The sequence below is a fragment of the Cyprinodon tularosa genome, unplaced genomic scaffold, assembly GCF_016077235.1.
Source record: "Cyprinodon tularosa strain WSP-4 unplaced genomic scaffold, ASM1607723v1 ctg104, whole genome shotgun sequence".
NCBI lineage: Eukaryota > Metazoa > Chordata > Actinopteri > Cyprinodontiformes > Cyprinodontidae > Cyprinodon > Cyprinodon tularosa.
Genome location: NW_024037827.1, coordinates 1373013 through 1388598, shown reverse-complemented (window position 1 = coordinate 1388598; position 15586 = coordinate 1373013). Strand labels below are relative to the sequence as shown.

At 38.4% G+C, this 15586-nt stretch overlaps 1 protein-coding gene across 1 annotated transcript; it reads left to right on the top strand.

The window, feature by feature from the left end:
* On the top strand, positions 1-12887 carry arl6ip1 (ADP-ribosylation factor-like 6 interacting protein 1). Its single transcript, XM_038282663.1, has 6 exons — positions 1-168; positions 2525-2658; positions 4377-4496; positions 7601-7718; positions 8858-8942; positions 12107-12887. Exons 1-6 carry the CDS (start codon positions 133-135, stop codon positions 12223-12225), a joined length of 612 nt encoding a protein of 203 aa, XP_038138591.1. The 5' UTR covers positions 1-132; the 3' UTR covers positions 12226-12887.
* Positions 12888-15586: the final 2699 nt, after the last annotated feature.

The following is a 15586-nucleotide window of genomic DNA, read 5'->3' as shown; positions in this document are numbered from 1 at the left end:
TCAGTTCGACCGTTAGAGACGCTGTTGCAGCAGGTGGAGGGTGTTGTAATCCCCGGGCTTGCTGGTCGTTTCCTTCGAAAAGAACCTAAAAAAAGTTCACTTCCCAAACGCGAACGCCTCACTTTAGTGACAATGGCTGAAAGCGACAACAATAGCGCAAATGTTCTAGTAAGTATGCTTCCTTTCTTTATCTTTAATCGGCTCTTGTATCTGACAGCATTAGCAGTTAGCCGCTACTAGCGTATCATGTTCTCGCGCTTAGGAAGCTGATCTTAGGTTTTTTCAACTGGCTTAAATTGTGACAGTGTTTTATTTTCAGTGACTCTTTGAGGATAAGCCTAGATCATTATCGCAATCAGCCGCAGTACTGTGGTGGTTTTTAACAGCAGCTTGATGGGTTTATCTTCAGCAGCAGACATCCTCTCGCTAACCAAACTGACTCACAGTTTACTGATACCATTCATATCGAGTTGGTTCAGTTTTACAGGTTTACTTTTCTATAGTTCGATTTCGAAATGTGAAGGCTTTTTGTTTTAGTTTGATGTATTGTTGTGTTTTTTTAATCGTTGCTTAGTTATCCCTTAAGGGCGTCACACCCAAGAACACAACTTTAGACTAATAATCAGCTCTCCAGCCCATTTTTATCACAAATACACACACCACGTATGGCCGGTTCTAGACAGGGGCCAACGGGGGCCAGTGCCCCTGTAGATTATGTCCTGGCCCCTGTACTGAAGACATAATACTCAAAGAAATTCTAATGATGATCTGCGCTGGAACATTCATAGTTACTGATAGCTGATTTGGATCTATTACTTTTTTTCCCCTTATAAAATCTGTTTTACTAATTATTTTAAAAATAATAAGATGATGGCTTCAGTGGGATTGAGATAAGATCCCAGTTTGCATCTGCTAAATGTTTTTTTTTTAAACAAATAGCTCTAATTTTTACAGCTGAATTCATAATTTTTTTTTCTTCCATTTTAATTAAGAGTTTATAGAAAACGGTAATTTTACATACATTAAGTAAAAAAATATGTAAAATTCCTAAATTCTGAATGTATATTGACCTAATAAGACACATAATTTTAATTAAACCTAATTGAATAGAAATTTCACTTCATGCATCTCTCAATATATTTGAATCCCTAGCCCTGATTTTATTGTTATTTTTTATGCTTTTCTCTGCCCCCATGAAACACGATGGCCCCCTGGTAGATTTGGTCTAGAACCGCCACTGCACGTTCTGTAACAAGAGTTCACCCGATCAGTTTTTCTAAGGTTTTCTTTTTTAGATGGAAATGATTAAACCCCTCAAATGCAAACACCGTTTTTCCAACACAATCCCTGGCTTTCCATTACACAGTTTTTTGGAGTATTTTTTGCCAAGAAACTTGTGCCGTCTTGCTCCAGTTCTCATTCGGGCAAAAATTGGCGTATCTGTTTAACTGTTGGGTCAAAATGAAACTTGATTGCATCCGATTGCTAATATTCAGGAAGCTGAACTGTGTTCCATCAACAAACCTATAAGACCCTTCTTCCAATGAGTCAGTGCAAGGACAGCAAATGCAGAAATGAAAGGACTAGTCCCTATGGGTTAGAGGCCTCAGAAATAGGAACTTCTTTGCAATCTAAACTGCTAAGATCATGTAACCCCGAATAGGGCTGTTTGTCTTGCTTTTATGATGAAAATGGCTGAATGTTTTCAAATGTTGTCTTTTAACAACTGAAAGCAGCTGATAAAGAATCGTTTACAAATTGATTAGTAGCTTGTTAGAAACTCTGGATTTAGATGTGGTCTCAGAATGCGTTTGACAACTACGGTAATTTTAAATTATATTATTCACCAAGTCTCTTTACAAATTTGGAAAAAAAAACATGTCTGGTCATTTTATGCAGTGATGCATTTCAAATATTTAGTTTTTATCTGATTGTTTTGGCTTACAGCTATAAGGACCAAAGGTCTGTTTTTAATATTGCATCACCACAAAAAAAAAAAAAAACATTACATTTGGGGATGATTGTTGCCGTGACTCTTGGCTTGTAGAAAACCACTGATGCCTTCCACAAGGCAAAAGGTCATTGCTGAGGAAATGGTTGTGAAAGCCCTGCAAAGCTGAGTGGAAGGGAAAAGTGGGGTAGAAAGTGCAACAGGAATAAAACGACATGGAGCCAAACCTTTCCAGTAGTTTAACAGACATTTCCAAAGCTTCAGGTTAGAGCTATGTAGAAAGCCCACATAGATGTTTGATGGAAATTAGCTTCAGCTGTAACTATGTACCTGCAAACACCTCCTGCTTTAATCAGCATTGTATTACTATGCTTGATTGCTTTGCGAACTACCATGACCTAAACCCACAACAGTTATTTTTGTAATCTATCCGATTAATTTTTTTTTCTCCTAGTGGATATTGCATCTTCTATCTGCATCGCTTGTTTTTAAGTTAGGTCATGTTATTTAAAAGTGTGTATTTATAATATGTGGGTTAAATGAAAGTAAAAATGTTTTAATGTTTGTATTTAGGCTCAGGAAACGGCCCAGCTGGAAGAGCAACTGCAGGGTTGGAGGGAAGTGATCCTAGCCGGAGATCGGGTCCTGCGCTGGGAGCAGCTCTGGTTCCCTGGAGCCCTGATTGGTGCCTCCACTTTGATCTTCCTGTGAGTCCAGCGGATAGACGGTTTCACATGTTTAACATTTAATAGAACATGTCTGATATTTAGATACTATATTTTTAAGAAGTCTTTAATATCTACATGTTTAGTTGGAATTTAAGGCATGATGTTCATTTAGCTATAGAGGAGGTTGTTACTTTGTAAAGTTGAGATATTTTTTCTGTTTCCATCACCTTCTTTTAACCTTAATAGCTATTTTTTAAGGCCAATGCTGATTATTTTGACATCAACGTAAGTAGCGCTGTAACGATATTTTGACTGATTGGAGGACGTCCATTTGCACTGGAAAAAAATCTAAATCTAGATAAGTCGTTTTTTTTCTTAAAATAAGTGCAATTGTTCTTGGATTAAGGAGGTAAGAGAGACATTTTGTCAATGGAACAAGGCAATCTACACTTAAAATAAGAAAAGACAATTGCATTGTCTTATTTCAAGTGCATGTTATCTAATTATCTTATTTTAAGAGTAAAAATACTCATTCCATTGGCAAACTATCTAATTTACCTACTCAAATTAAGGGTAAATGCACTTAATTTAAGGAATTTTCACTTATTTCTAGATTGTTTTTCCAGTGAAAATCCTTTCAGGCAAATGTTCTGTCTGGCCATTTTCACTACAGAGCCATCTTTTATTTTATTATTTATGTATTCCAGATATTCATATATGAAGCCTTAGCAATAAGTAAACAATCTGCAGAAGGATTTTTTTTTATTTTTTTTTAAATCGTGAGAATAATCTATAGAATAATCTATCAGTAAAATAATTGTTTGTTACAGCCCCAAGTCAAATGCAGAAGTGTTAATTAAAAAAAAGGAAACCTTAAAAAAAATCAAAGAAAGCACCAAGAAAAAACTGGGCTGCAAACGCGTGTGCCATAAGCGATCTTTAGATACAGCTGCTGAATGTGCTAATGAATCAGTTAATAAATGTACGTATCGGGTAAAGCGTAAAAAAAGAAAAGAGAACCTACATTTTGGCTGGCCGATGTACCGGTCTATCTCTTCCTCTATAACTGCAGAGCTAAGCGGTAAACTTCAGAGTGATCCCTGAGCAGCTGTAGCTCTGTCATAAAAACGTGTCTGGCACAGTTGGCTCCATAGAGAAAATCTTTATTTCTCCTGTTTTTGGGGTTTTCAGAACTCCGGTTGATTGTTTTTTCTTTATTGGCTTTCAGTTAGTCCGTGTGCTCTGCAGACATTCCTGCTGACTAGTTCTCTTTTTCAGTCATTACTTGTGGTTTCTTAGTCGCTATGAGGATGTTGAAAGAAATTAAAACATTTTCAAGTTATGACAATTTTTCCCTGTCATAAGCAACACTTTACCAATAATCAATCTAAGAACAATTAAAACAACTGAACATTTAGTGTTTAGTTAAACTGTCAGGTTTCAAATGCAAGTGGTTATAACTAGTTTTGGTTACATGACAATTTAACAAGACTAAGACACATTCTGGCCCTTTAGGTTGCAAATGTTCATTTTTTTTCACCATGCAGAAAGTGTGTATTGGAATGCTAATCCGGAAAGGGTAAAAGAATAAGGGGGGAAAGTCTATCTGATAACAGGCAGCGGTATGTCTGCCTATTGTTGGCTCGCTTTCAGTTTTCTTTTGAGTTGCATTGATGTTAAACTGATGCACTGGTTCCATTTATGCCTTTTCAGGGTGTGCTGATATTCCTGTTAATCACTACCTGTTTGCTCCTCAGGCTGATTTACTACCTGGACCCCTCCGTGCTGACTGGAGTCTCCTGCACCGTCATGCTAGTCTGCCTGGCTGATTACTTTGTACCCACCCTCGCTTTAAAAGTGTTTGGCTCCAATAAGTGGTAAGAGCTTGAAGGATCAGCAGGGATTTCTTTGAGTAAAGGTTAGGTGTTCTCTATAGTTTGTAAAAGAATTTCTAAGATTCCCTTTTTAGGGTTGAAGTGGCCCACTGTTCGAGGAAGACTAAAATGTTTACTGTTAATTTTCACCCGCTAAGTTGGACTGATGACCAAATAAACTACGACAGAAGGGAAGAGTTGCAGTAGGAATGTCTGCCGTATTTAATAGGGGTGCACTGATCCAGTTTTTTCCAGTCCAATACCTGGGCTGAGCATATCAGCCGATAAAATCCGATCCGACTGCGAATGAATAAACCGTACATCTTGCCATGTGAGTGTAGGCTTTAGCCTTAACATAAACACTGTTAAAAAACTGTAACAAATTACACAGATGTATGTGTACTTTATATTATTTAGTAACAAATAAGCATCAAAATGAAATAACAGTTCCATGTAAAGTGCACTGGATTGGATCTCCATCAAATATCAAACCAATATCTGATCCAGCTAATTAGCCGATATCAGCTGATATCCGATCCAGGTATTTGATCAGTTTATCTCTATTTAATATTTTCACATTAAATCAGCCCTGTACAGCATCTCTGCTTGTCGGTACTGTTGGTACTGAGCTGCCGTTTAGCTGTGTGTGCATTAAAGGATGAAAACCAAGTCACCCAAGAGAGGATAGAGTTTCAATCTCCTGGACATTCATCCTTCAGCTGTCGTCTCTAGCCTGTTGATATTTAGCCCTCCATCAGCAGAGCGTGACCTGCAGCAGCAGACATGTGGTCCCTTATCAGGAACCTAATACAGAATAAAATTGTTCCTTAGAATGAGTTCAGCTGTAATCTATCCTCTAAATGCTCAAAGTAATACATTTCTGAATAGAATGTTCTCTAATGATGGTGTTTGTTTCAGTGGTGGGGCAATAAAATGCAGACGTCCATTGAAATGACTGACGTTTTGCTTTACGTCTTAGATTCTCAGTGAGGTTCTGGTCAGACCTGCTAGTTGGTCTGCTGAGCACAGTGACACCATTTTAATAAAAGCAGCTTTTGATACTGTAGACTGGGACCAAGTTATACTGGGAAAATTTAATCAGTTTTTACATGGATCTTTTTTAGTGGAGGGAAACATGAACTGCTCTTGGTTAGGTCTAAAACAATTAATGGGATTAATCGATTGTTTAAAAAAACATCAACTAATTTAAAAATCAATAATCGTTAACTGGGGTATAGAGACTCTAAAACATGCCTGTAGCTGACCGTGACCCACTTGGAGCAGGAATTAGGCTTGTCCCGATCCGATCCACGTATCGGATCGGGACGCCGATATTGGCAAAAAAATGCGTATCGGCAAAGCATGTAAAATGCCGATCCAGACTGCCGATCCAGTTTAAAAAAAAAAATCCGGTCCGTATTTTCCAGTTTCGCCGATTGAAACGATCCATTCCACTATTTTGCGCCAGTGTTTCCCTGTTTTGCATTTTTATTAAAACTTACAGTAATACTTGCACCTTTAATTGTTTACGGTTTTACTGTTCACTGTGCAATATTAGATTGCTATTCGTAATTTTGTCCAGTTTGTGTTTATCTCTTAATAAACAGGTAAGTTTGTTGTTACCAAGCATTGTGTTTTATTCAATCTCACCTAATTCAGCTGGCTAGATGTTATCAAGAGTACTAAAACCCTTTTCAACATGAGTCTTACAACTAAGGCTAAATACTTTAACTTAAACTTAAATACATGCTCGGATAGGCTGGTATCGCCCAGTATCGGTATCGGATCGGAAGTCCAAAAACAATATCGGGATCGGATCGGAAGTGCAAAAACCTGGATCGGGACATCTCTAGCAGGAATTATAAAAGGATAAAAAAAAAAAAAAAAACAATATAAACATTTAAGATAAAAACAAATTATGTTAATATGCTCTATCCAAAATTCCTCAAGTGGAAAAATTTGAGTTTCGCCTGGTTTAATTTAGTAAAAAATCTTCTGTAAGGAATCTTTGCAGATTATATAACTTCACATGATGCTCGACGTTCCTCATTTTAGGGAAGAAAGTGCTTCTTCTAAGAGTTGTCATACAATGCAACAGATTATTTACAGATTAATTGTTTTGCAAAATAATCATTAGTTGCAGCTTCAATCTTTAAATGTTTGTGTTGGCTGTAGTCTTGATAAAACTCAACACTAGAATGAATTCTGTATCGTCCCTCTTCCAACAGACCCCCTGCCTTATTTTTAAAAATAAGATTTCAAATGATTTTTTTTCTTTTGTAAAAAGATGACTTTGGACTGAGCAACAGTCACGTTGTTTTTCCTCCTTGACCAACTGTGTGGTTAAACATGATGAATAGAACAGTTGTAATCCGTGACTTGGATGCTTCAGCTGTTATCCATCCTTTCTGATAACTGTTCTGCCATGTTTTTTCCCACTTCACTAAACTTTCTATCAGAACAATTGGACACAGCAGTGTCTGAATAGCGAGCTTCTTGACCAATGACCTTTTTGTTGGAGAACTGTCGGGTCAGCACTTCATAAAACCAATTCTCTCAGAATCAACATTTCTGAGAACCAGATTCTATTAGTCAGAATCAAAGGCTTCTGATCTTTTACTCTGAGGTGAACTTGTGGTTTTCACTTTTCAAATTGAACTACTGAAATAAATCAAGCTCGGAGTCGCATCTTACTTGCTCAGAGTGCATGGAGCACTGGTGGGAAAACGGAGCCGTCCGTCACGGTTCCTCTGGGCTCATTTACAAGAACTGAAATAGCACAGATGGCTAAGCAAAAATAAAGAGCTCTTCATCACCCGGCTGAGCTTTTCTCTCTGACCTTAGAGCTGTGAGATGGGAACTTAATGTCAGGTCAACACAAACTGTCTGATTTTTGTTTTGGGTTTGACTCATTTCTTACATGAAAAGTTCATCTGTTTTCTCATTTAAGAAAATCCCTTGTTAAATCAAACTGGGCGTTTATATACTGAGTCAGTCTACATCTTTATATCAGTTTGTGGAAACAAAGTTCATTATGTTTGGTTTTAAACTTCTTTTAGGAATCTGATGATTTAGGTTCCTCCACCTTTTCCCCCGTTTGTCTTCAGGACCACCGAGCAGCAGCAGCGTTTCCATGAGATCTGCAGTAACCTGGTGAAGACTGAGCGTCGGGTCGTCGGCTGGTGGAAGCGTCTCTGCTCTCTGAAAGAGGAGAAGCCTAAAGTGGTATGTTTTTGTTTTCTACTTCCATATGTAACCCCAAACTCACAGTTTTCACCCTGAGCTTTATGCACTTCTGCAGCACAATGGGGATCTTTTTCTGGGTTTCAGATAAAAATATCAGCTGACTGGGCTCAGCTGCTCTACTTAACAGAGCTCTAACTGGGTTACACGCTGCAGGAACTGGGTTAATTAAAGGCCATGCTTTTTTAACCCTTCTAAATTCAACTATTGGCATATATTTGATGAAATGTTACCTTTAGCACTATGGAGTATTCATTTGTTATAAAATATTGGTAGTTTTCCAACGTGCCTTCACTGTGACGCCACCTTTCCCTGTGAGGGAGTCACCCATTTAAAGCTGTCCCCCCTGGAGCGACTGCAGCATGTTATCACACAGCTTCTGGTGATCAGACCCTTTTTTCAGAAGGCTAAAAAGTCCTAAACCTTTCTTTGCCGCAAAAAAAAACAATTTTAACCACTGAAACAGCTAAAAAGAAGGTTACGTCCACTGGTTTTCAGGGACAGGAACGAGCTTTTCCTCAGAGAGCAGAATCTCTCCCGAGGATCATTTAGACATCTATGAAATACAAGTTTGAGATGATTTTGATGAAATATTAGAATTATAACCAAGTTATGGACTTTGTTATAATTTGGACTTAAGTCCAAAGTAAGTTTTTGCATGATGAGGGACCTTTAACTTTAACCTCTACCATCACTTTCAGACTATTGTTGAACCTTTTTGATGGGTTTCCTGAATGGGGCCGCCTTTTACAGCTGCTTTTTGTATCTATGCTTCTTTTTCTATGTCTGCTTCTGTCTCCTTGAACCCCAGTGGGCCTCAGCAGATGGCCGCTCACACTGAGCCTGGTTCTGCTGGAGGTTTCTTCCTGTTCAAAGGGAGTTTTTCCTCTCCACTTTCGCTACAAGCATGATTGGTGTGAGGGATTACATTCGAGTCAATGAGGAAAACTGGTTTTCCTTGGATAGAACACTTTTGAGTCAATTTGACTGGATGATTTGGTGAACTGTAAAGTGCCTCGAGATTACGTGTAAATTGGCGCTACAGAAATAAACACAATTGGATTTAAAACTGAATTGATTTGATTGGTTTTAGTGTAATGTGTCCTTTCTACTCCCTGCAGTACTTTGCCTCAGTGATCAGCGGCCTGCTGGCAGTGGCCTGGATCGGACAGCAGGTCCACAACCTGCTCCTCACCTACCTAATCGGTAAGGCTGTTTCTGTCCCCATTCCGTCAGTCTACACTCTTCTCAAACTTTGAAGGCTTCTTGATCAATTTTTTAATTTCCGGTCTGAGATGTGACTTTCATGCCTTTTAAAAAATCTGACAGACTTTGGAGGACCTAAAGCTGACCAATAAATCTGTATCTGAAACTTGATCAATGTCATTATATAAAATTCGTCAGCTAAAACTTCACATAATTCCAACAAATTCCATCCAGAAATAAATTTTATTTGAAGTCAGAGGAAAGGATTTAGCCCCTCAACCTCCACAGTTAAGCTTAGCGAGGTAGGTAGCAAAGCTAAGGGTTACATTTAAATTAGGTTAGGCTTATATTTAAATATCTGACGTTTATCCGCTGCTCCTTATTTCAAACAGGAAACTAAAACACTAATCAATAATGATCAATATCGACTGATGTAAAAAGCTTATTTTGTCAGGCTTTTCTTACAGCGTTTTCTGTTACTTTGTAGAAAATAATCGTTCCTCCATCTTATTACCTGCCAGGCTTCTGTGACTCAGAACTGCAGCTTAAACCGCTATGAATCAACATGCTTTCCTGAAAGGCGAACACGCCTTTCAGGAAAGCATGGCGTCTCTGAGGGTGCAGCCATCAGCTCCATAAGTTCAGGCATGTTGGTTTTTGCAGTGGTTCTCCTGTTATATTGGATAGACTCCCAGACTCCCGCCCCTCCAACGACTCCCTTTCCCCTCTTGGATGTCAGTTTACTGCTACATTCTGAACGGAAACGCTCTTTCAGATTTTCAAATACATGAGTGCAGCAGTTAGGTGTTTATTTTGAAATCTGGTTCTGACTGCAGTGCGGCGGTAGGCTGAGCATCTGAATGTGGAAATTCACTTTCATGAAACATGAATGACTAGAGTTGTTTCTGTCATTAAGTTAGTGGGTTTCATCATAAAACAAATCCTAAATGTGATTAAAAAAAAAAACTAAGGAATTATTTATAGCTCTGGAAATAAAATGATCTGCAGTGAGTCCAGATGTAGGAGGAAAGAAGGCAGGTATGTGTTAAAATGGAAAGAAAGATGTAGAAGGATCAGATTCCGATGCAGTGGAAACCAGTTCTCTCACAGATGACTACATTAACACCACGCTGGTGCAGCACATCAAAGATGAGGCACTCCTCATGAGTCCAGAGGTGTTTTAATCTTGTTGGTCGTCTGCCTTCTTTTGGGTGATCTACAGGTGCTGGTCATAAAATTAGAATATCATGAAAAAGTAGATTGATTTCAGTAATTCCATTTAAAAAGTGAAACTTGTATATTATATTCATACATTACATACAAACTCATATATTTCAGATGTTTATTTTGTTTAATTTTGATGATTACAAATGACAACAAATGAAAATCTCAAATTCATCATATCAGAAAATTAGAATATTGTGAAAAGGTTCAAAATTGATGGCCCCTGGTGCCACACTCTAATCAGCTAATTAACTCAAACCACCTGCAAAAGCCTTTAAATGGTCTTTCAGTCTAGTTCTATAGGCTACACAATCATGGGGAAGACTGCTGACTTGACAGTTGTCCAAAAGACGACCATCGACACCTTGCACAAGGAGGGCAAGACACAAAAGGTCATCGCTAAAGAGGCTGGCTGTTCACAGAGCTCAGTGTCCAAGCACATTAATAGAGAGGCGAAGGGAAGGAAAAGATGTGGTCGAAAAAAGTGTACAAGCAAGAGAGATAACCGCACCCTGGAGAGGATTGTGAAACAAAACCCCTTCAAAAATGTGGGGGAGATTCACAAAGAGTGGACTGCAGCTGGAGTGAGTGCTTCAAGAACCACCACACACAGACGTATGAAAGACATGGGTTTCTGCTGTCGCATTCCTTGTGTCAAGCCACTCTTGAACCACAGACAGCGTCAGAAGCGTCTTGCCTGGGCTAAAGAGAAACAGGACTGGACTGCTGGTGAGTGGTCCAAAGTCATGTTCTCTGATGAAAGTAAATTTTGCATTTCCTTTGGAAATCAAGGTCCCAGAGTCTGGAGGAAAAGAAGAGAGGCACTTCATCCACGTTGCTTGAAGTCCAGTGTAAAGTTTCCACAGTCAGTGATGGTTTGGGGTGCCATGTCATCTGCTGGTGTTGGTCCATTGTGTTTTCTGAGGTCCAGGGTCAACGCAGCCACATACCAGGAAGTTTTAGAGCACTTCATGCTTCCTGCAGCTGACCAACTTTTTGGAGATGCAGATTTCATTTTCCAACAGGACTTGGCACCTGCACACAGTGCCAAAGCTACCAGTACCTGGTTGAAGGACCATGGTATCCCTGTTCTTAATTGGCCAGCAAACTCTCCTGACCTTAACCCCATAGAAAATCTATGGGGTATTGTGAAGAAGAAGATGCAATACACCAGACCCAACAATTCAGAAGAGCTAAAAGCCACTATTAGAGCAACCTGGGCTATCATAACACCTGAGCAGTGCCACAGACTGATCGACTCCATGCCACGCCGCATTGCTGCAGTAATACAGGCCAAAGGAGGCCCAACTAAATACTGAGTGCTGTACATGCTCATACTTTTCATGTTCATACTTTTCAGTTGGCCAACATTTCTATAAATCCTTTGTTTTTATTGGTCTTCAGTAATATTCTAATTTTCTGATATGATGAATTTGAGATTTTCATTTGTTGTCATTTGTAATCATCAAAATTAAACAAAATAAACATCTGAAATATATGAGTTTGTATGTAATGTATGAATATAATATACAAGTTTCACTTTTTAAATGGAATTACTGAAATCAATCTACTTTTTCATGATATTCTAATTTTATGACCAGCACCTGTATAACTTCACATGATGCTCGACGTTCCTCATTTTAGGGAAGAAAGTGCTTTTTCTAGGAGAATACAACTTGATGCTCATAATGTTACCACTTTATTCTCATTATGTTATGACTTTGTTCTCGTACTGTTACCACTGTATTCTCGAAAAAAAATGTTTTTAAAAATCTCGAAAAAAAAAAAAGTTTTTAAATCTCTAGCCTGGCTCTAATACTCTGTCGTAGTATCCTGTTTACAGGAGGTAAATTAGAAATGTTTAAATCAAGACTGATTATTTTTAAAGAGGGTTTTAAAATGTAACAAATTGAATGTCTTTGGTTGTGATTTCTCTGCAGTGAGCTTTCTTTTGCTGCTGCCGGGTCTGAACAGGCACGGCGTCATCTCCAAGTACACAGCCATGGCCAAGAGAGAGATCAACAAGCTGCTCAAGCAAAAGGAGAAGAAGAACGAGTAGAGGAAGTAAGCAAGAGAGAGGAGTGAAGGAGAGAGCAAAGTTTGTCGAAAGGAAAGCAACAGAAAACCAGAAGTTTGTCTCTGAGCAGAAAGCACTTTTTGTTTTCACACATTGGATAAGTTTTATTTCTTCACACCTCCCACCATGTGACATTTAAAGCTCATCCCCTCTTCACCAGGCACCACATGACTTTAATCAATTGTGAAAAACTTTCGTTTCACAGCTCAGCCATGTTTTGTTTTAGGGTGTCAGCAATGCTTTAAGCCATTCCCTCGGATTAGATGGTGACTACTGAGCAGTTCAAGCATTGCTGCCTATTTTAACCTGTTTATTCACAGTAATTCTTTCTTTCTATCTGGGTTAGTTTAGCAGAATATAAAATGTTTTATGTTTGCTTATTGTTGCTTTTGTTGTATTTGAACACAATGCTGAAAACTAACTGGATTTAAAGCTGAGCTAATCAGGTGTTAAACTGCCTGAAGATGGAGCTGCTGCTGTCTCTGCTGGCTGAAAACGGCTCCGCTGATGGGGGGGGATCTCTGTGTGTAAGACTGTCCTCTGTCCTGTCATACTTTTTATTTATGTCTTTGATCTCCTTTCTGGTCTTTTTTCATCGTCTTCTTAAGAGATCCCAGCAATGAATAAAGTTTGATTTTAAACCATTGATGTCTTTTTAAATATATATATATATTTTTTTTTTTGTTGTTGCTTTTTTTACATGGTTGGGTTCTGCTGTAAACCTTTTGACCAAAACTAATCTGCCAGAAAGTCCTTTCAGTGTTTGCAAGATTCTGGTTTTATTCCACAATTCTTTTAAGCCAATGTCACGTTTTTCCCTTGTTAGCTGGCTGAGAGCTAAACTCTCAGCAGAAAACCTAACTTATAGTTTTTCTCTAAAATATTCAGTGGAGACGACCCTCGAGGGAAACGACTTTTAACCAGCAGTGATTGAATCTGTCCAAATCATAACTTTCTCAGATCTTTATTGGAAAGCCATGAGTCATGTTGGTGTCATTTGGCACAAGTTCAAGTTGATTTATCAGAAATCTCATGAAAATACATGTTGGTGCATTTAAAGAATGTTTATTAAAACTTTATTAATGCATAAAACACATGCCTATTAATGCATCCTTGAGTGTTAAAAAACAAAAATAAAGGAAAAATTCAAATGAGTAAAAAAATACACTATGCATAAAATGTAAAACATTTATGAATTGACTGAAAGACCAAAAAGTACTAAAAGAAAATGAGTCCATCAGATGTAAAAATAAAAAAAATAAAATTATTCTTTCATGTGAGAAAACTAAGATGGAAACTTCACATTAAAACAATATATTTGACCTTTCAGGGCAGCACTAAGTCTAATATGAAAAATGTTGTAGTTGTAATGCAACCAAATGTAAACATGTTTAAGGGGATTTAATAAGAAGAGACTGTTGGAGGATGTATCCCACCCAGAGGTGTCAAATAACAAAGTACAAATACTTCATTACTGTACTTGAGTACACGGTTTAGGTATCTATACTTGTATAGATACCTAAACTTATGACTTCCACTCATTACATTTTCACACAAGTATCTGTACTTTCTATTACATAAAATGAAAAGTTACTCGTTACTCTTGGCTTCTGTTTAATGTTTATAAATCTTTATTTCCCGTCATGTGCTCCATCCAATGCAGATCATTGGCTCCACCCACATCTAGTGAAAACTAGTGTGATTGGATGAGTCATAGAACGCAAACACTCATTGGTTAGCTAAAGGAAATCATCAGAAGCCAGCAGGTGTTCTTCAAATGTCGGATTCAGAAAAAGATGTTTAAAGGTCGGACACAGGCGAGAGCGTATCGGGAGACGGAGACCAACAGGACCTCCCTCATCCTGGGCCCTATCTCAGAGAATATTTAGAAGTAGTCGAAAAATTGAGCTTTCATTTCATACAGTGGCATCTGGCTGTTTTTTTTTTTTAAAGGTTACTTTATAATTTTATACTTTAGTAGTTTTTGGAGCTCATACTTTTTCACTTTTACTTGAATAAAAAGGTCAAGTTGATACTTTAACTTTTACCAGAGGGTTTTTAAACTGCAGTATCTATACTTCTACTTAAGTAATAAATGTGTGAACTTTTGACACCACTGATCCCAGCGAACAGGAGAAGTCCACCAGTGACTGACTGCTGCCTGCTAGATACACAAAGGAACATCATCACTAGGGGTGGGTATTGCCAAAGAAGTCACGATTCGATTCGAATCACGATTCACAGGCCACGATGCGATTCTATCGCGATGCATCACGATACTTGAATTATTGCGATGCATTGCAATATTTTCTCCTCCATGTTTTGTTTTTGAATGACTCGGCGCAGTAGAAATGCTTGTGACACAAGGCAGTGTGCATTAACACATCCGCAGCGACATCTACTGGACTGGAAGTTATATTACACTTGTTTTTGGCTGATGTTCGCCAACCATTCATGCAATTTTATTTACTCATTTTTTTAAATTAATAATCGATACTTGGCGTCAAGAATCGATGCAGTAGATCATGAAAATTAGAATCACGATGCATCATCATGACGATTATTTTGCACACCCCTAATCATCACAGATCCTTTCTCCCACAAATGTGCTGACCTTGGTTCAAAGTCGCCCAGTTTCAGGAACATTTATACTGTCTGAATCATTCAGAACCTTTTACAAACTAAAACATTGGAGTAAATCTAAATGTTTAGAGTGAGAACCTGAAAGACGTGAACTTTAGAAAGCAGATGTAGTTTTTTTTCTTCCTGGTTCCTCTTGCAGCTTCATACCATACATGGCTGACGTATGAGTTGTTTCTCTGCAAGGCTGGTTTTAAGTTACTCATTAAGATGTCAGAAATGTTGCGCTACAAGATCACAGAGTGAAAATTGATTGTTTTCATGACACAAAATAAACCATTTGTTTTTCTAGCATTTTATTGTCACTGTCACAAGTACAGGGCAACAAAATTCACTCTCTGCATTTAACCCATCCCCTCAGGGATGCAGTGGGCTGCCATTGTGCAGTAGTGTGGTGTCAAGGGTCTTTGCTCAGGGACCCAGAGTGGCAGTCTGTGGGAGTGGGGCCTGAACTCAGAACCTCTGAATCGGTCTGTGACAGTGTACGTCACTTCCGCAAAAGCGCAATTCATTTAGGGTAGTTAGCGCCATTTCTGTGGTGAAGAGACAGCAGCAACTAACAACAGAAAACTAACAGAGAGCAGACGTGTTCTAGTTGCTTCCGTTGGAAATAATGGGACACTGGTGCTGCGTCAAAGGATGCAACAGTAATTCTAAACAGAAAACAGCAGATGGGGCCTTACGGTTTTCGTATTCCCCACTT